The following is a 21,962-nucleotide window of genomic DNA, read 5'->3' as shown; positions in this document are numbered from 1 at the left end:
TGGAACAGGCTGCCCAGGAAAGTGGTTGAGTCACCATCCCTGGAAGTATTTAAAAGATGGGTAGATGAGGCGCTTAGGGACATGGTTTAGTAGGCATGATGGTGTTGGGTTGATGGTTGGACTCGATGATCTTGGAGGTCTCTTCCAACCTTAATGATTCTATGATTCTATTCTATGAGAGGAAACACAGAACAATAGCAAATCTTGCCCAGAGCCATGGAGATCTCTCTCCCACCACAGGCCCACACATTTTCCATGCTTGGGAGGTAAAACACCGGCGAGGATTATTTTTCAACTAGGTCAAACTAAATGTTGGAAAGATGATTTGATTTATTTTGTCTCCTCAAGCCACATCAGTTGTGAAGAGCTACTCCTTCCAAGCAGTCTGAAGTCAACAGTAATCTTGGTAAGAGAAGGTTAAGACTAAATAAGAACTAAAACACAGCTGACCATTATCTTGGGGAAATTAATCAGGTGCTGGTAACAGTTCACATCACCTTGTCCAGAAACATTGCCTTGATAGAAGAGGAAAAATCCAAATCCAGACACAATTATTAGACATCTGATGATTCTCATGTTAGATGTTTTGCTTAATTCAAGAGTTTATCAGTCTTTTTAGGAGTATTTCTTTTTGTTCTTACAAGCAAGATTTTCTAGCACCAAGTACCAGAAAAGACTATAAAAAATGCTCTGGCATTACATGTTTCCTGCAAGCCTTTAAATAGGCTGTGAAGGGTTTCGTAGCACACATGAGCATGCTAATTGCCATTCAGATTGTGAAAATGTGGCAGAGATATCATGCATCATGTAATCTTGAACACATTTTATTTGAAACTTAGATTTTAAAATTTAGGTCTTAAAATAAAATATATCAGTCTATGCCCTGCATAGAAAAAAATAACAAGAAGGGCAAGCTGCTCTAGAGTCATGGGCAATATTTCCTGGGCTTTTCACACAGATTATTGCTCTCAGCATCAGTGTTCCTACAGTCCTTCCCTCTGTTTCCACAGAATGGGTTTTTTACCTGCACAGATGGTTTTTTTTTACACAGCTCCGAAGTTCTTCTCAAATATCCATTTCCTAAGACTGCATTATGGTCAAATTATTCCTGTTCTTACCCCTATCTGTGCCCAAGAGTCTTATTATGGGCACTGTATGAACACTGACACAATTCCTTGAAGACCCTGCAGTCCAGGAATCTGTGTATGTTACAGTATTTGTAGTCAGGGCTGGACAAATGAAGCAGGCAGGGTTTCATGTGGTTTTGGCTGCTAAAATTTCATAGACTCACAGAGAGGCTGAGGCTAGAAGGCAGCTCTGGAGATTGTCCAGTTCCAGCCCCTGCTCAAGCAGGGCCACCTGGAGCCAGTTGCCCAGGACCGTGTCCAGATGGCTTTTGAGTATCTCCCAGGATGGGGACTCTACAAACTCTCTGGGCAACCTGTGCCAATATCGAATAGCCCTTATGCTAAAAAAAGAAAAAGAGTTTTCCTATTTTTAAATGGGATTTCTTGCATTTCAGTTTGTGCCCATTGCCTCTGGTCCTGTCACTGGGCACCACCGGGAACAGCCTGGCTCATAACTCATTTAAGAACTGGTAAATCTATTCAGAGTTTCGATTCTTTGCCATTGAAAAATGGCCCTCGAAATACAAGTTAAGCATGGACACACTAGTGTTGGCCCTTCAGAGGTGCAGAGGTTCCTCTCTGGCTGTGCTCCCTCTGGAGCCTCGCCATACTGCTGCAAGGATGGAGCTGACAAGGAAAGACCAGCACTGCCCGCACGTTCAGGTAGACCACAGTCTGTTGGTTCATGTGCAGCTCACACCTGGAAGGTTACGCACACAGCCCATAAGTGCTTCAAATATAGTCTCTGCTTTCCCACGTTTACTTCAGGCCGCGAGTTCTCTGTGCTCCCGGCAGTTGGATCCCTAGCAAAGAAGCCAATGGCATTTGCACAGAAAATATTCTACTTGTTATACGCAAATTAACTTCTAAAGCCCTACATGTAACCCACGGAAGCTAGGACTATATAAAGTAGATCTTGGAAGAGAGATATGAAAGCATTCCAGAGAGAAAACAAATTGCCTTTTTCTTGGCTTTGTCTTTCAGTATTCGCTGGCAATTTTCTTGAGAACAGACAAGGTCTGGAAATAGCTCATGCAACCTGCCTGCAACTACTGCTTGAGCCGGAAAAAATAATGGCATACTATGGGAGGTGTCAAACCCAGGAGCACCTCTATCCGGCCATTGCTTGACATCATATGGCTCTACAGGTATGTAAAAGAGGATCAAAATCCTGTAAAAGGGTGAAATAGGAGCTTTTTCAGGCCTTGCAGAGGCAATTTCATTTTGAAATTCCATTTCTCCAGTTTGCCTTCAGTAGGGCAAGCACAATCAGCAAAATTCTAACCTCAGAGCTCCGGTCCCATTAGTCACACAAAGCTTCGGTGATTTAGAGTCAGAAAATCATTTCAAGACATCTGAAAGGACTTTGTTATTCTGCCTACAGCTACACCTGTGCACTTCTTTGTCTCTAAATTTCAATTAGAAATAATTTAAATAAGAGAAAATCATGTTTCCTAGTGGCAGAGCCTATTAATGAAATATGTTTCACATTTCCAATGGAAATGGGAATTTAGGAAACTAACAGGCAGAACTTCTGCCTGCATTATGAATACATTTTATATTTGAAAGACTTTATCTCCATCTCACTATCCAGATCTGCAGCTCATCTTTAGCTCTGTGAACCACATTCGTATTGCTCTTAATGTCTGAATTGCCACCCTGTTAACATGACAACTCAATTTCTAAGGTGTCTTAAGAAACACAAAAAACCAGGAGATTCTCTATTGTTTTAAATGTCTGTAAGCACTGAGGGGAAAAATCTTGTAACATGTTACACTGAAAGTCAAAAGGAGAACAAAAAAGACATGAGCAAGCAGGCTTAATGAATTTAACCATGTTTTTGCATCAAAGTATTACATAAAACAAACAGAAAAGCAGGGCAATTGATTTGCAAACTATTCACCTAAATGATTTTATCAGAGGGCTCTGGAGATACCTTTCTGTGGATTAAAATCTTCTCTGCTTCATATGGAGCGAAAAGTCACCAACTTTACTGGGTAAGGGACATAAGTGCCCTGAGCACAGAGAAACTGTATTAGCCCCTGCATGACTTTCTTGGACTCTAGAAAGGGGCTCCAGAAAGGGATCTTCCGTCCTTTGAGCACGTGGAGGATACAGTCCTTACAGACTTAGATTAAGTTTAACGCATCCAATATTTTTCAAGATTCAAATATTTTCATATGGCTTGAATATACTTGATATAACCATAGATGAGGCTATGGAAAGAAAAGAAATCTTAATGTTTAGGCGAGGTTCTTATACCCGTCATCAAGTGACAAAGCAGAAGAGATCTGCAGTTCCATGCAGGGTCCTGCAAAGTGGCGTACTGTCAGATTGAGACTTCTTTACTCCTCGCTCATATCACTACCCTGTCTTTCAAGTTGTCTTTATGAGCCTGGCGTTCAGTTGCACAACTCTGAATGAGGGCAGTTGTTGACCTGCCAAAGCTAAGTATTGGAGATAATACACCAGCATGAAAAAAGAAACCACGTAGGTGGAAACTGCACTGTTATTTCTAGGAAACTCTTTAAACCAATCCTACAGGTCTTTCAGCATCAGCAGTGGTAGAGAAAGGATATGCCAATGGCAGGATGTGGTAGAAGGGACAAAGTAGCCACGTCAGGTCTTGCCACAAGCTCAGGATGTTATGCTTTTACACCTCAAAACTACACCATGAAAAGCAAATCTGACACAAGCAAGCATAAACTCTCACATGCTTATGCACACTTACAGAAAATACATCTCAACCACAAATATTTTCTACGATTTTTGACTGGTTGGATGATCACTTCCATAACAACTTCTTTGACGTACCATGTCAAAGAAAAAAATCCCGGGTGACATTTTTGCATGTTTTAACAAGGCATCGGTCTGTGCTGAGCCGGCTTATACAACTCTGGCCCTTGTGCTAGGAATAACACCATTGACTCTTGGGCAAAAACAAATCTAAAAGTTTGGGAGTTTGGGAACTCTCAGCAGCTGGCTTTCTCTAGCCTGCAGGGAAAGCCAACAACAAACAGCCTGGTACAGAGCAGAAAAATGTGGACTGTTTTGTTAAAATTGGTGCCTGACATACAGCAAGCGTCAGTGAAGTAACCACCCGGGTGTTATTCTGCAATTATGCTTGGTACCTATTGGCTAGATTACCCCTTCTTATTTCGGGTAAACTATTTGATCTCAGATCTCTAATAACAAAGAAAATCTCCTTGCTCATTAGCAGGTTATACTGCAAAACGGAGCAAGAGACCTTGTCATCTCCTTATTCCCTGGCTGAGCCATATGTTGCACAAACATCCCAAGAGAAAGCTCTGGGAAAAAGCCAGGCTTGGCTTGTTGAATGCACACGATTTCCAGTGGTTTTAAGGTGATATCATTCCTCCTCCTGCTTGGCCCCTGCTGTCTTGATGGGGGTCAGACTGTAAATGACACGATTTGGTTGCCACCGTGCTATGCTCTGCATTCCTCTGACTCCAAGGGAGAAAGTCTCTTCTTCCTTTCTCACCTGGCTTCAAATGGAAGTCTCATGAATGCTGTGGATTCAGTGCGTAGTTTTATAATTGTGGTTTTATTTGAATTGCCACAAAAATGTTGGGTGAGATTAAACACAAGCTTCTCCTTTTGAAGAGGTCTGTGCTTAATATGACTTTTACACCCTGTTTTCTCACTAACTTTTAATTTTTATCTCCTTTGAGTCTAGTTGCAACTCCAGCTCCTACACTGCAGTTGTGAGAGCCTTTCCTTGGTACTCTGCTAAGTGACATTTATGCATAAACTTTTGCTAATTGCTGATTCCATTGGCATTCATGAACCTATGCTGGAATGAATGAAGCTTTCATTCATGTTTATATATTAGTTTCCAACATTTGTATGTTTGTAATCATCAGGCTAAAATCAGCTTTCATTTGCAGAGATGTAAACTGAGGGTAACTGAGTCAGGAGATATACTCTATTATGTACATGGAAAGATTTTTTCGAGTATCATTGAAAGTTGAGTTTATCACAGAAAGTTCCTAATTCCATAACTCAATGTAGTCTGTTCAGGACTGGAAACTACGGTTATGGCTACACTAACAAGTGGTTTGGATCAATAGAAGTCAATCTCTAGAGCTCATTTTGTGCTGAGGACTTGACATAGGCACTTCTACAGGTCGCTGGGACTCTTAGTTCAGATAAACTCTAAGTTTGCTCCCGTGCACTAATGCTTTGTTACAGCTGCAGCTCACCTCCCAGGCTAGTTCTATCCAAAGAGAATCCAGGTCAGGACCTGCGGTGCCCTTCCTGATGCAAACCCGCACTCAGTAAGCGGGCAACAGTTGAGCATTGCCTGAAAAGCGCTCTCCTGATCTAACGAACAAATGCACTAACACAGACACACCCTATGCGTAAATTACAGAGACTTACACAATTAGAATATCTCTGTGGCAATCCCTAGCCATCAACAATTTTCCCAGCCATATAATTGCTACTATTAACAACACAAGTTCCCAATTTAACAAATGGAAGCAAGATAAATGCCCACATCGTTCTGGCTTCTTCCAGCTTTATGATTCAGAGTGTAGCAATCTGTTGCCCTTGGTCTTTTGGGATTAGTGCCCATGTGGTAATTTTAATGATAATGCAGCACTTCTTCTGGTCTGTTCTGGATATCTGGGGGCTTTGATTGCTTTATCACGGACGAGGTTCTGATGGTCAAGTGAATTGGGTCTATCATGCCCCAAGGACCTGCACCTTATTTTCTTCCACTCAGCTGCCCACCTCCTTCCCCACTCTTTACACTTAGCAACAGGTAACTCAGCATAGAAACCCGAAACTGAGGAGGGCACTTGAACAGCCTGGAATCGACCGGGACAGAAACCAAGGAGGTTTCTGGTGTAGCACCATGGGAGAGGATGGGTGGTAGGAAGAGGCGATGTGATACCTTGCTTAGATTTTCTGTGTCCTTTAGCATTGCTGCTATGTAGGGGAATGGCCGCAGCTGCCTACCTCTCCAATACCCTACCATCTTTTGGCATTGGCTCTGGATTGAATGCCTCCAGCACGGGAAACCAGGCTTCCTGCCTCCCTGTATTCGGAAATGTTATCAGTCCTTCCTTCATGTCTTGCTGTGCTGCTGCAAAAAAGCATCACCTGTGTGCATAGCCTTTTTATTATTATCCTTTATCCTCCTCTGAAACTGTTAACATGTTATTGCACATCAGCTGCTTCATAGAAACCATTTATGTACATGCTTTGAATCTCACTTGTCCCTGAAGTAAATGTAAATTATGTCAAGTAAAACTGCTTACACTTAGATAGCAGACAGAGCCCCAGACAAACAGTGGGCCAAGACACAGAAGGATGATATCACCTTAAAAACACTAATTACATGCATTCAACAAGCCTGGCCTTTTCCCAGAGCTGTCTCTGGGGACGTTTGTACTATGTATGGCTCAGCCAGGCAACAAGGAAAGGACAAGGTCTCTTGCTCCCTTTTGCTGTCTAACCTGCTAACGAGCAAGGAGATGTTCCTTGTTATTAGAGATCTGAGGACTGGATAGCAAACCGATGGCACTCGCTCATACAGTTTGTCCATGGTAAAAGAAGGACAGCTATAGTGTCCCAATCCTTGATAACGCTGGCTGCCCAGCAATACTGTTTTGAGTAGTTCTCCTTCAGGAGTCCAATCTTCCAGATGGGAACAGTTTCTGTAAGCAGTTTTTTCATATGGGCCACGCAAAATGCTCCAAAAAAAAAAAAGGTCAAAATAACTGATAATGTTTTTACACAATGACTAAACAGATGTTGAACTGTAGCTTTTGAAAAGGTGATACATTCACACAGCTTAGTCCTGTTCACAGTATCTGCACACACATCCCATTACAAAGCGATATGCAAATTCATCGATAAGCAATAACACAGGACTGCTGCTCAGATTTGCACAAGTCCTTTGTACAGGATAATGCACTTGCAAATACAAATATCCCTCAATCAGTGAGAAATTCTGAAAAGGTGATACTCTTCCAGTTTGTTTTTAGGCCAAATCTATCAGGACCTGAGATTACTAAAGCCTTAGTCATTATAATTACAATGAGGAACAACTTCAGTCAACTTTAGCTACAATTTCAGCTTCCTCAGACTGCCAGCTGTATCTTGACAAAGTTTATAACTGAAGGTTAAAGCTTACTTCGTTCAGAAAAATCAAGAAAGACTGGGGTGCTAGAAAAGTCTGTGATCACACACATGAGAAAATAAGGCACAACCTGGTTTATTCAGCTTCATGCAGGTCACGTGATGTAATTAATTCCAAATGGTTTTGGTCTCTGTACAGAAACTTCCAGCAAAAGATTTAAACGATGTGATAATTACCTTTTTCCTTTCATGATCCTTCTGACTATGCCTTAATTCATGATGCTTTTAACTAGCATACATGTATCCTGAGGCTATGATGGGTGCACATTTATTTAAGTCAAAAGATAAATCTTAATGAAAGGTTTTTTTAACACAATAATTAACGTATTTTGATCACCATAACAGTAATTATTAGGGCACAAAAACAGAATCAGATCTCAGCAGAAGCCATGAAGATCCTAAATAGGGTGGAGTACCAGCACTGCCCTATTATTTTGCCAAGAAATGATACATCAAAGTGGCAGCAGTGAATCATCGTACACTACTAGGAACTACACCCAGTAAATCCAAGAGATGGAAATATTAGATGCGCTAACCTCCATCATAAATTGCAAATTATAATCACACAGCAGATAGTGTGCAATATGCCTTTTCTCATAGTTATCAAGCTATGCTCTCCTTATGCCTCCCCCAACACGACTGCTCATCAGATTAAACAACGAAACCGAAGAACCACAAAAACACAGGAATTTTGGCTTGATATTAAAGGTCCATCTATTTTTAAGAACACAGTTTTATTTTGTGAAGGATTATAAGCTCTCACCACATGTCAAATAACACAACTGGGCAGCCCTGTTCTCTTAGAAATCTCTTTAAAAGAAAAAATCACCTTTTTTATGGGATTATACACACCATGAGAGGCAAGGCCACCAATGCACAGAGCACACCCACTCTTACCTGCTGTCATCCTCCCCTTAGTAGAAATGACTAGTATTCTGATTTTCTGCCCAGCTGCTAAATCAATGTGGCCATACACATGCGCAGGCAGACTGTAACTTGCAGCCAGCCCTTTTGCAATGACACAAAGTAAAGAAGTCAAACAAAACTGAAAGCATTTAAAAAAAAGGTCCTGCTCATCTTTCCCCTGTGTCAGATGCACTTTAAGAATTAGTTTCCCCAAACTAAAAAAGTTTAACAATATACAAGGGGACCTTATATAAAAGAAGATGCCAGCAAAATGACAGGAATAAAGAGTTCCTTAAAGAAAAGGATATAGTACGGTACCTTTTCCAGTCAAAGTTTCTTCTTGTATTTTCCTCACCGCTTTTTGGCCCTCACTCTCGCTGTTTCCAGCTGTTACAATACAGAAAATGGAAAATTAGCGATGCAATCAACTTAAGGACAGTGAATTTAAGCATGGCACTATGAAGGGCTAACCACAGTAAAACAAGTAGGAAGTTTTAGGCGAAAAGGGGTGATTCGTTACTGTCAGGCAGCAGAGGTTTTCGAAGAGGGCTGTACAAATGCACTGCTGTTCACACGAGTTCTGCCCATTTATCTCATTTATTCATACAAGATAGGACCATCTACTGGCTGGACCAGCAGAATTGAGATGCGAATCTGTGAGCCAAGTGAATTATATCACATCCAGATTCTACAAAAGCTTCACTATAGGTTAGAGCAGACCTCCCCTCGGCTCTTTTTCCAAGATGAAGTCTTCCACAGTTGAAGGAAAGGCCCCACTACCCTGGCCCAAATGCTCAGGAAAAGTTTTACTGGTGCTAACATAAAATGTGATTAAGCATCAAATAAATGCCTTTTGTACAGTTCAGCTTAGGTGGACAGTTAATAATTGTCTCACATTTGTTTGGCAATTTTTTTATAATAACTTTTATGAAAGGAAAAAACACAAGAACAAGCAAAATATTGTGCTTGATAGTACAAGTTAAATTTTTTAAATGAAGTTTAACATTCCATTTATCCACAAACATCCACAAACATTTTCCATAGCATGACACATCAAAATACCTGTTGTTTATTATCTAAATTGGCTATAAATACTGATATCTCTCATGAACTTCATGAAGTTGTCTTCTTCTTTTCCTGATTATATAAACCTCTGCCTTGGTTTCTATACAGGCTTTATCTTGTGCCCCTCTACAAGTGTCCTGTCTTCTCATTCAATTGTTAGCTATGCAGCAGAAATGTCAGGTTTTCCACTTTTTTTATCACTTTTTTTTTAGTAACAGTGAAGCAGTTCTATCAAAGACAAGGAAAGAATTACAGCGTCACAGAATAAGTTCAAGTTGGAAGCAACCTCAGGAGGTCATCTGGTTCAACCTCCTGCTCACATTAGTTGGTAGGTGCTTGTATTTACTTTAGGATGTTAGGACATGCTTTATAGTGCTATTAAACTGGATTCATTTGATCTCACAGAGAATGTGTTCAAAAAGTGGGAGGAAGCCCTCTGAGATCGATCATGTCTCATCCATCAGCTGCATGAGCTGAAGGCTTAGAGCACTGAATGGAAATTTTTGGGACAACCTGACCACTTCGAGGAGGTAGGCTAATGCATTCTTTGGAAGATGGAGGTTTTGCTGTGCTTCTGCAGTAAAAAAAAAAGATTTGCAACACATCTTTGTTTTTAGGATATGCAAGAAGACTCAATATTTACATAAATGTAGCCAAAATAAAGACATTTAGCGTTGCAGATACTGGAGAGAAAATAATTCTCACATAAAACCTAGAGTCATATTGGTCTAAAACTGTTCTCTATAAATTCCATTAACTATGGAATTATATTGCTCAGACTGACGAAGAAAGAAAGAAAATAAAAAAAAAAACCCAAAGCAGACTTTTGCAGTATTTTCTTCTTGCTGTTGGTTTTTTTTCCCCTTTAAAACCATCCAGCCTTGTACAGAACAGAAACATTCAGCTTGATCCTAATTTCCAGATACAGATGCAGCATCAACAAACAAACCATCCAGTGAAACTGCCATTTCTGGGGAAATCTGTGCACAGGGGTTATGGGCAATGGATCAGTCTTCCTCACTGTTTCACCTCAAGTGATGTACTAGAGTAAGATTTCAAACTCAGTGTGTTATTATGCCAGATAGAGTTAAGCTAGAAACAAAAATACTTTGGTGCCAATTCTGTGAAGGTCTTATTTGATTCCTCTTTCATTCAGCACTCCTCATGCAGAGAAGAGGCTTATTAAAGCCTCCAGTGTCTTGATTTAACTCTCAGTATGTTCACTTAATTTGTTCTTTTAAAAGAGTTTGTGTTCACAACAAATTTTAATTTGCTTTATTTTGCTGTTATATAAATGGTTATTCATTAAAGCTCAGTGCCTTCCAAATGAGCTTATTTTATTCATATTTGCATATTTTTCACTCTAGTCCACTGGGAAAAAATAATTATTTTGCTAAACAGTCACTTCAAATGTCTGTTTCCAGCCTGATTCAACAGAGAGTTTGAAAACCAGATTCTGGAGGCTGGAGTATCGCAAAATTGAAAAAGCCTCAGCGAAAGCCGCTACTGTAATAGAGGCTTTTGAAATACTTCTTTCAAAGAAAATCAGTAAGAAAGAATAAAGACATTGAAGAAATGACCAAAATCTTTATAAAGAGTTCAAAGACACATATATCAGAAAGATACCGTAAGACTGGGAGAGTAATCTACGCTTCTGAGTTAGCTTAAAGAGATCAGCATCCCCTTGCTGAGGATGGGTAGGAGAGGAAAGGGACATTGCACTGTCGTACTGCTTCTCTCCTAGTACATCCTTCTGGGATCCTCTAAGCAAAGTGAGCGGTAGGCATGAAAAAGAACAACCCTCATTTAAGTGCTACGTTAATTATTCAAAATTCAAAAAATACTTTTAAAGTCACCAAGCTAACACAATCAGCTTCAGGTTGGGAAAAATCAGAAATAATTTGTATTTTCTTGATGACGATGGGTCACTAAAGGGCACAACCTTCAAGTGTACTGAACAGGAGTACAGCACTCTAAACTAAGGAGGGGGACAGTTTCCTATACGAGGGTCAAATTCTTACCACCGTCAGCTGGTTTAGATCCTCAGTAGCATATTGGTAGTGATTCTTTAGAAAACTTTGTGATACACAGGAGAATCCTCTGGCTGGACTTTTTGCCAATGATTCACCATACTTTTCATACGTTCGACATGCCAGAATTTATCCATGCCAGGATTTATCCATTTCAAGCGCTAAAGCATCTGTAGCCTAAGATCTGCCTACTCTGGATTCAAGTGGTCTGGAGGGAAGGATAAGAAAGGGAAGACAGACTATGGTTTTTTATGCGGTGAGGGAATCTGGGCAAAAGCTTTGAGAAAAAGGGACTCAATGTCTTGAGAGCTTAGATCATCAAAGTACCCAAAACCATAATAATCTTGCTTTTCATGCTAATTTAAAGTGTCTATTGGGAACTCAAAATAGATATAGTTGTCTCAAGCAACTGTATCTGTTTATGCAAGCTGTTCAGTGCCCTATCTGATGTTTTTCTTCTACTTAGTCCCCACAGAATAGTGAAAAATTCAGGTGAGACTGATTCAATAACAATGTTGACTACAAGAAATTCTGAAAATAAAACTAATAACATAAAAATACATTCAAGTCTGAATGGATGCACCTGTATAAAATAAGATGTCATTTTAATGGCATGAAAAATTCTAATTCTTAGTAAAATACTGAAACTCATGTTGGAAAAAAAGATGTAAAATACTTTTAAATACAACTTTTAGTCAAAAAATTGACTCTCCTCTTCAACATTCATCAACACAAACGCCACAAGTCAAAGCACGTTGATCTAAAGCCACCACAGAAGTACATAGAAAAATTCTTATCAGCAGCAATAGGCTTTGGATCTTACCCTAAAGGTCAGGCTCTGTCATCTTAATCACTTAAGTAGATCCTAACTCCGAAAGTTATTTCAGGGATTTCAACAGAATTATCACAGAGGATTGCTCAGCCTGAATAAGGATGGCAAAAACACAGCCCATAGAAACCCAGCACAGCTGGGAAACATTTACACTATCGCTAGTTAAGGGGTCCTGATACATCTATATGTATTCTTTATACAGTATTTTAATTTCTTTGACTGTGAAAATCTCTCCAAAAGAATAATTACTACTCATGCTCATAATTTATGTACAAAATTGATCCTGATAAAAAAGCAAGATCTCTTCTAATTGGTGTTTGGCAAAAATCGGAATTTGCAATCTTGACGTTTCAAGGGAACGTACTGCAGGGCATTATAAAGAAATTTAAAATAGTCTATGAACAATGATACAGCCCGTAAAGCTTAAGGCTGCCTGGAGAGAATAAACCCACAAATCCAAAAAGCCCTCGCTTACCAAAGTTACCAGGGGGAGAATTTCCCGACTTTCAGCAAGGTAACACAAAAAGGAAACACAAATACTTTTTGAGAGGAACACCGAGAAGAGGCAAACCACCCAGGACACGGTGGTCCAGAGGAACACCCAACCCCTCCAGCCTGGAGCTCGAGAGCCACCCTGTGCACCAAGGCACCCCTCAGCCTGCGATAAACCCTGCTGCGGCAAACCCCGGGAGGGGAGGCAGGGGCGAGCCGCCCGGCGGCAGGGCAGCCGTGCCGGCACATTGCCTCCCAGCCCTCCCCACACACCCCAGCCTCTGGCAAGTGCGACCCCCTCATTCACCAGTGCCTGGGGAAACCTGCCTACCTGAGATAAACGCTCATCCCTTGTCTTATTTAGCCGTAATTACACATCAGTTAATCCCTGAAACGATGAACAACTTTCCAGGGTTCTCAGCCTGCCCCATGGCCCTCCTCACTCCCCCCGATCATTTCAAGTAACCCGAGTTTAGAAGCGGTGCCCATGAACTCTAATGCATATGTGTATTACCAAGAGAAGCTTGGTGGTATGGTAATAAATTCTATATAAATGTATACCACCTGATGAAGGAATTGCAGGGGGTGATGGTTAGGTGTCTTTGTGCAACAGAATATAAAAAAGATTCCAACTGGAAATTTTAATTAAGGTGCCTCCTCAGAGTAGCATAATCCTCATTATGATTGAAGGGGAACTGATTTCATTGGAGTGCCAGCCTGAAGACGGGGCTTGCAAGGGCACCCAAAGCCTCAAGAAAAAAACCAAAGTCCTATCAGCTGGTGTTATGAGGATTATGATTTTGTGAGTGGGCATGGCACTGCATAACAAATAGCATGTGCCTAAGAGAGAGGAATGACTGCCCCCAAAAAGCTCTGAGGATGAGAAATTTGAACTCAGTACAATATGAGTGTTTTTTAAAGAAATTGATAATGACTTTAATAAAAAAAAATAAATCTTGTTTAGGAAAAAGGAATATGGATCTTGGGTCTCATCCATAAAACTTTCAAGTCATGAATTTGTTATTCAGTAAAGCCAGGTATTCCTACTCCTGTTCTGCAAGTACAGAAATGTCTCGAGCCTTTGGGAGGTGGACGGGGACTGGGGAACCCAGGTAAATGTGTCTCCTGGGTCATGACTTCCTCGTGAGCCCTAGCTGTAAGTGCTATGTTTTGAAATAACCTGTTCCAAGCAGAGCCAGCAGCTTCAGACTCGGGGGTGGGGGAGGCTGTTAGGGGATATTCCTTATGCATGATCAGCTGTGGCTGCTAGTGAAACTAGGCAGCTCTTCCACTGCACTAATCCATTGCTAACATCCTTTCTGCTGTGAGAGATCAAGACTGGCAGAAGCTATAGATCTTAGCATGGGTGGCTTGTGGCACACCTTTGGGTAGCTGCTCAATTCCAAAGATGTGACCTGGTATAAAAAAAAAATTGAGAAAGTGATACAAAGTTTCCTTATGTCTAGCGGTACCAGGCGTCCTTTGTCATTCAGTGCATCATACAGCAGTCACAATTAAATACATGCCTTTTTGACATGAAAGGCAAAAATATCATTGTAACCGTTCCTTTGAGAAAAGAAGCAAAACTGAGTAAGGAGGAGGAAGTCAGTTCGCAGAGAGAGAAGAAATCATCATTGTTGCCCTAGGTTTCAGCAACCCAACTGTTCCAACGAGAAGTTAAGAATGACCCTGTTTATCAAACCAAAGACACATCAAGACAAGTGCCCTGTTTCCAACAATAACGCATAGCAGGTGCTTAAGGAAAAAGTATAAGTGACAGCCTTAAGCCTAGGAGTCATGTTTTCCAATACACCCTCCCAGTAGCAAGAAGTTCCAGAGATTTCCTGAATCAAAGGTCACACCTAGCCTCTCAGTGAACCTACCTCCACTACTTCATCTAATTGCACTTTCAATTCATTGAAGCACTTGGCCACCAAAGGGTTCTGGGTGGCCACAACAAGCTCTGTGATTTAGTGACACATTTAATTACATTAAAAAGGTTGTGCTTCAGTGGTGGGGTTTTCTTTTTATTATTTTGTTGAATGTTCTCTACTTTGTGTACAATAAGACAGAGAATAACCACTTCTCATTCACTTTCTCTATACCATTCATAATTGCTGGACATCACACCTCAGTCAGCTGTTTACAAGTGGAAGAACCTTTGTTTATTAGCACAGAGCCATCCCATCCTCCTCACCATTCCTCTCTCGTTTTTTCTAGTTTTACCAGACTCCTTTTGAGTATTCACAACAGGATGAACCAATGATTCATACAAAGGAAGAGGGACGCTTCCTGTGCTGTTTTCATCTTCTTTCCTGCTAAGTAACAAGATTTTGTTTGCCTTTTTGACTGGCGTTGAATATTGAAGATGTTCTGCAGAGAGCTTTCAACAGTAAATCACAATTTTTTTTTTTTGAGTGGTAGCTTAGATCCTACTCTTGTAAATATATGTTTTTTTCCCTCATATGCAGTATTTGCATTACTGACACTCAATATTTATCCATCCCTTCAAAACCCAGTCATTCAATATTGTGAGATTCTTCCCCATTCTTCATGGTAGTTAAGATTTCACAGGATCACAGGATGGCTGAGGCTGGAAGGCACCTCTGGAGACCATCCAGTCCTGCCCCCCTGCTACAGCTGGTTGCCCAGGACCATGGTCAGGTTTTGAGTATCTCCAAGGATGGAGACACCAAAACCTCTCTGGGCAGCCTGTTTGACCACCCTCAATGTAAAAAAGTGTTTTCTTACGCTTAAATGGAATTTCCTGCTTTTTGGTTTGTGCCCATTGCCTCTTGTCCTGTCACAGGCACCACTGAGCAGACCCTGGCTCCATCTTCATTGCTGTCCCCGTCAGGTATTTATACACATGGAAAAGGTTCCCCTGAGCCTTCTCCTCTCCAGGCTGAACAGTCCCAGCTCTCTCAGCCTCTCCTTGTATGTCAGATGCTCAAATCCCTTAATTATCAATAGTCAAATCAAATTGACTATTCTAAACACATTTGTGCAAAATGCACCATCTCACTGTTCACCCTTTTTTTTGTCTTTTATAAATGTACTGAACATATGCCTATGGGATCAAGAGTCCCTTTGCTCCATCCCAAAGCTGCAAATAATTCCTAAATCTTGTTTTCTGTCTCCTAATCAGTTACTAATCTACAAAAGATCTTTCTCTTATCTCAAGACAAGCTAGCCACTTTAAAATCTTTTGGCATGAACCTTGCCAAAAGCTTTTGAAAATCAAGATTAAATTAATTCACATGGTTGTTGAATTCTTCAAAGCATTTAATAAATGTTTAATGAATAAATAAAATAAATGTCTAGAAAAACTGCACTAACTCTTCCAAAATTTATCATCACATATTTAACTCTGTATTTTTTACAATGCCCAGCTCTTCTTTCAGGCATTTTCAGGCATTTTCAGGCAAAATCACACTCACTGGACTATGCACAACGTCCTTCCTAAAACTGCCCAACAGTAACATTTGCCCACCTTACACTTCTCCTGTACTAAGGATGAATTAAGGTCCTACGCAGAAGATACTAGTCCAGAAATACTTTTATGCTATTGAGGGATTTTGTTTTTAATCACAGCAGCTTGTTTTAGACTGTTTTAATTTATTTTCTGATGGGTGGTACTGTATTTATACTGAGGTTGTAACAATCTCCATACTATTCATAAGCACTGCATCTTTTTAGCTGTTCATTTTACATACGTCTTTTAGAAAAGAGAGTGAGCAGTGGTTACCTGTCACAGACCACATTCTCAGATTGAAGACTCCAAGCCCACTTGGTTGTTCCTCATAAGGATACTTCTCCATATCTGTGATAAGCTTTTTTCCTCTAAACCATTTCAATTTCTATGTTGTACTTTTTGAAATGTGCAGACCAGAACTCAACACAGCATTTAAGGTGCTGGCACACGAAGGATTTACACAGTGACAAACTCACACTGTTTTGTTTGTTCCTTTTCTAACAATCTCTAATATTCGTTTTGTTTTTTGCAAGCTATTGAGCACTGAGTTTTCATAGAGCAGTCTATGAAGCCCCAAGATCTTCCTCCAAAGTGATAACGGTCAACACAGAACCCATCATTTCTTTTTCTGGAGTTAAGATTTTTCCCCATTGCCCTGGTTTCAGCTGGGATAGAGTTAATTTTTGCCCTAGTAACTGGTACAGTGCTGTGTTTTGGATTTAGGGTGAGAATAATGTGGATAACACACCAATGTTTTAGTTGTTGCTAAGCAGTGCTTACACTAGTCAAAGACTTTTCAGCTTCTCATGCCCTGCCAGTGAGAAGCTGGGAGGGGGCACAGCCAGGACAGCTGACCCAAACTGGCCAGAGGGCTATTCCATACCATATGACCTCATGCTCAGTATATAAACTGGGGGGAGTTGGCTGAGGGGCAGGGACCGCTGCTTGGGAACTGGCTGGGCATCGGTTGGTGGGTGGTGAGCAACTGCATTGTGCATCACTTATTTTGTATATTCTTTTATCATTGTTATTATTACTATTTTCCCTTCCTTTTCTGTCCTATTAAACTGTCTTTATCTCAAATTTTACTTTTCATTTTTCCCGATTCTCTCCCCCATCCCACTGCAGGATGGGGGTGGGGGGAGTGAGCAAACAGCTGTGTGGTGTTCAGCTGCCTGCCGGGTTGAACCACAACACCCATGTCCCCCATTTTTTCCCATGTCCATCACTCCATTTTTTTCTACATTGAATTGCACATGCCTTTTAACACTCAGCTTCTTATGGCCTTCCTGCAATTCTTCACACACATCGCTGGTCTTTACTACCCTGAGTAATCTAATACAATTTGAAAGACTTGTCACTTCACTATTAGCTCCTCCTCTAAAATTATACGTTGAAAGCATGGGTTCTAACACACATCCCTGTTGAACTCCAGTGGTAACACCCTCTCTATTAAGAAAATAAACATTTACGTCTATGTTCTGTCATAACATGCAATGTTATTGTATGAATGTAATGACATTTGTACTTATCCTTTGAGCTGTGTAGTGTCCTTAAGAGCCTTAAGTAATTTTGCTTTAAGATTTCTAGAAATCCAAACAAACCAAATATCTCTCATCCACATGACGGTTGAGCTCAGTTAATCAGTCTTTTGCTATGCAATACACCTGCACAGTTGATTGAGTTACATTTCTACTTAAGATTACTGCCCAAAAGAGAATTCTTGTGCTCTAAGTGTCTTTTCAGATGTTTGTCACTATTTTAATAATAGTTTCAAATGTCCGAAGGAACGCCATAATGAGTTTGTTCATTATCAAAAAAACCCATAAATTTTAGAGGTGAAATGTTCAAAATGAATAAACATAAACAAATATATTTTTTAAAAAGAAAAAAGTCTTTTTAAAGCAAGGGTAGTGACAGTCTTCAAACAGTGATTAGAGACTAAAGTGCTTGACAAAATTCTTACTGATTTGGAAGGCTTTGTGTGGCTGCGTGCACTCGCATAGTGTATAAACAACAGAGAGCACTGCAGGTGGAGTTTTTAATAACTGTCGTGCTTTAACCCCAGTCAGCGACCAAGTACCACACAGTCACTCACTCACTCTTCCCCCCTCCGGTGGGATGGGGGAGAGAATTGGAAGAGCAAAAGTAAGAAAATTCGTGGGTTGAGATAAGAACAGTTTAATAATTGAAATAAATATAATAATAATAATAAATTGTAATGAAAAGGAAAACAACAAGCGAGAGAGAGGAACAAAACCCAGGAAAAACAAGTGATGCAACTGCTCACCACCCGCTGACCGATGCCCAGTCAGTCCCCGAGCAGCGATCGCTGCCCTCCGGCCAAGTCCCCCCAAGCTTATATACTGAGCATGATGTCATATGGTATGGAGTGATACGGAATATCCCTTCGGCCAGTTTGGGTCAGCTGTCCTGGCTCTGCTCCCTCCCAGCTCTTCTGCACCTCCTCGCTTGCAGAGTATGGGAAGCTGAAAAGTCCTTGACTTAGTATAAGCACTGCTTAGCAACAACTAAAACATCGGTGTGTTATCACATTATTCTCATGCTAAATCCAGAACACAGCACTGTACCAGCTACTAGGGCAAAAATTAACTCCATCCCAGCCGAAACCAGGACAATAACCCTGATTACAGTGTACTGATATGTTAAAAACTGAACTGAATGACAATTACAAGGCAATCCGCATGCATTTTCTCAGTTCATACCAGAAAAAGGAAACCATCACCCACTTTTAAAAGGCTGGTAACATTTTGACACTTCCTGACTAACTCTACAACTCATTCAGGCCTAACAAAACCTGGCTAAAATTAGGAAGATAAATAGTTTTATAGAAAAACGTATAACTCAAGCTTATCTCCTACGTCTATGTATAGTGAGAAAAGACTATTAAAGTATCCCATATAAATTTTCAGTAATAGAAATTAAATCAAACCATCTTTGAAAATGAACAATTGCACCATCCTGATAGGGTTTAATTATCCTTCTAAAGTCACTTTGTAGTATTATGCAATATAAGAATTGTCTGATTTATAGTGCGGAGAGTCCATCTTGAAAATTGGAAACTAATGTGAATAAAAGAGATGACAGAAATCTCTCTTGCTTGGTCTCCTGCAGGGCTTACAGAGGTCACACAGAAGTGCTGAGTCTGGTGATGGAACTACGTTTATTTATGCCAAAACTGCATGGCTCAAATAAGTCACTTGAATATATATACATTCATATAAATATAAGGAGACTGTTTCCTTCAGAATGTGAGCCTGTCTTAGAAAACTCTGACACTGATATACTCAGACACCAAAGTCTGATTACACTGTCCTGAACCTGTTGTTTTATACCAAGCAGCATACGTATAACATTGTCAAGCTGGAGATTTTCATTCACCACTAACAGACAGGATTATCAAAGCTTCTATATTAAATATTATCACACTTTTTTTCCAGCCTTCTTTCATTAAGGTACTGAGAAAAAAAGGAAAAGTCAAACTGAAGCTCTCTTTTCAATTCTCTTCAACAATTTTAACATGCACTCACAGAACCTTCTTAAAATTAAACCCCAGTGGAATATGGGGTTTATGGACCATATTAACCAACAATTTTAACATGCAGTCACAGAATCCTCTTAAAATTAAACCCCATATGGAATATAGGGGTCAAGGAATATGAAGAGTTTACGCTTCTAGTCAGTCTAAATTCAGACCCACAGAACTGTGGCCAACACTGTGAACTAGAGCTGAACCTAGCTGGAGGGTCATAAAAATGACCAAGATGTCTTGATTTTCAATGTCCTTATTGTTAAGAGCATATTTATTTGTAAGTGCACACAAAACACCATCTTCAATATCAGTCACTGGTCAGTAGGTCCCAAAAACAGAGTGTCATTTACCTTCTCTCTCTGAAAACGAAATTGCAAGCTTATTTATCAAGTACTAAATTGTGTAGGAGGGAGCAGGAGCTCCTGCTGTGGCTTGACTCTGAAGACTCACTACTGGCAGTAACTTTTAGGGGTCTCAGCTGTCCGTCATGAGATTTTTCTGAAGTAAAAGCCCTGCTCACTGTGAGTAATGCTATTGCAGCTTGGCAAAAAATCTCAATGAAATCTATCAAACAAACCCGTAGAAAATTACTTGCATCATTCCAGCATTCATGCCAACCTTTTTCTCAGTGAGAGGCTGAGGCAGGGCTAGCAGCATCCGCAGAGGGAGACCATCGGTGGGACAAAGGAGTCTTGTGCACCAGTGCTGAGACTGGAAAGGAAGAAGCTGTAAAAGCGCTGTGCAACCGCTCGCTGAAAACGCTCTGAGGGAGCACACTGCCTTTTCATGTGCTGACTATTCATGTTCCACAAGGTAACATGCTTTCTACTTATTTGTTTTCCTCATTCCACGGGTAGATTGGATTTAAAAGTAAGTTACTTCAAACATTTACCCCTCTAAAATCTCAAATGGAGTCAAAATCACATCCACCACAAATGGTGAATCATCTTCACATCAGACATTCAGGTTTGACTCATTTGCCCGCTGCAGGGATATCATTCTTTATTGCTAAATATTCCCATTACTTAGTCCCTGTGGTGGGAAAGAAGCATTGAGTGAATGGGCAAGATTATCTGTGAGCTACACGAGTCTCCCTTGCAAGCCCAAATTCACCTAACAACATCCACACTTTTGTCATGTAAATTCATGCCTGTATACAAACATAGGGTGAAAATATTTCCAGAGTAGAAAGCTTGAGCACACTTGCTGTCTTATTTGAGGCTTAAAGCTTTGCTTGCGTGGCCTGAAGCTGAACGTGCTAACGCATGCCAATATGCCAGCAGGTATTTTAAGCATACTCTGGACACTTGGGGCCAACAGTTAGCAACAAGGATGGAAGGTCATTGCATTTAATGTGCTTTCAAGACTGTTTTAATCTTGCAGCTGGAACAAAGCCTGAGACTACCCATTCTACTGACAGGGCTTCTTCGCTCTGAAGAATTTCACAGGCAAAGATGGCTGTGACTCACCAGGCTCAGTGTTTAGGTCAGAGTTTGCCTGAAAGAATTGAATCAGTTGAAAATCTTACTCATCAAATGCTTCCTATAATTAATTTCATTAATTTACATTTGTAGAGATTCATAATGCAAATATTAAGGCTGGTACAACTGAAGGGTGAATGAGTGTGTGTGTGTCTGTAAGCACCAGAAAAAACAGCAGAGCAGAGAGATAAAAGAATGCCCCTTACTGAAAACAAAGGACATGTTTCCAGGACACTGTTCCTGTGTTGTTTATGTCAAGGCCATGGCACAGAAGACTTGCCAGCAGATTACCATGCACTCTGCCACCAGGAGGATAACGTCCAGGTGGCAGCATATTACCCCTACCATTACTTTTCCTGTTAGCCCACACAGAAGATAGGCTATAGACATAGCCTATATACTCCAGACAAGGAAAAATGTACTAAGAGCTGATGACTCCTAAAGGGTATAAAAGATCGGTCCGTGAACCACAGAGACAAGATAAGGACTCAGTAGCTGGCGTACCTTTTCCCACACTGCACCAGTGATGCTCACCAGACCATTTGAGCACTCACATCTTGCTGCTTGTGAGAGTATGGGTGTGAGTGTGAGTGAATGAGATCTATGAAAGGGTGATTGTGCGTTGAAAAAATCAGCTTCTTTAGAGATTTTGTAATTAAATAACACCTTCCCTTTCCCAAAGATCTCACACTGAATTTTGTTACATGAAATACCCTAAACATTAAATGGTATAAAATAAGTCTTCAAAAAAGTAGCAATGTTCAATGCTTCCATGACCCTATGAGAAGAGAAGAAAATTGGCCTTTTTTGTTTTCCCACTGAGTACATTTTTG

At 40.5% G+C, this 21,962-nt stretch overlaps 1 protein-coding gene across 1 annotated transcript in view; it reads right to left on the bottom strand.

Moving 5' to 3' along the window:
• The window catches only part of DHRSX (dehydrogenase/reductase (SDR family) X-linked), a 154,207-nt gene that overhangs the window by 115,263 nt on the left and 16,982 nt on the right, over positions 1 to 21,962 (bottom strand). The window contains exon 3 of the mRNA XM_009331298.1: positions 8,520 to 8,588. Coding sequence (XP_009329573.1) covers positions 8,520 to 8,588 — 69 coding nt within the window. The remainder of the gene's footprint in view (positions 1 to 8,519; positions 8,589 to 21,962) is intronic.

Source organism: Pygoscelis adeliae, unplaced genomic scaffold, assembly GCF_000699105.1.
Source record: "Pygoscelis adeliae isolate BGI_AS28 unplaced genomic scaffold, ASM69910v1 Scaffold149, whole genome shotgun sequence".
In the NCBI taxonomy this organism is placed as follows: domain Eukaryota; kingdom Metazoa; phylum Chordata; class Aves; order Sphenisciformes; family Spheniscidae; genus Pygoscelis; species Pygoscelis adeliae.
This window is presented reverse-complemented; position numbering and strand designations above follow the sequence as displayed.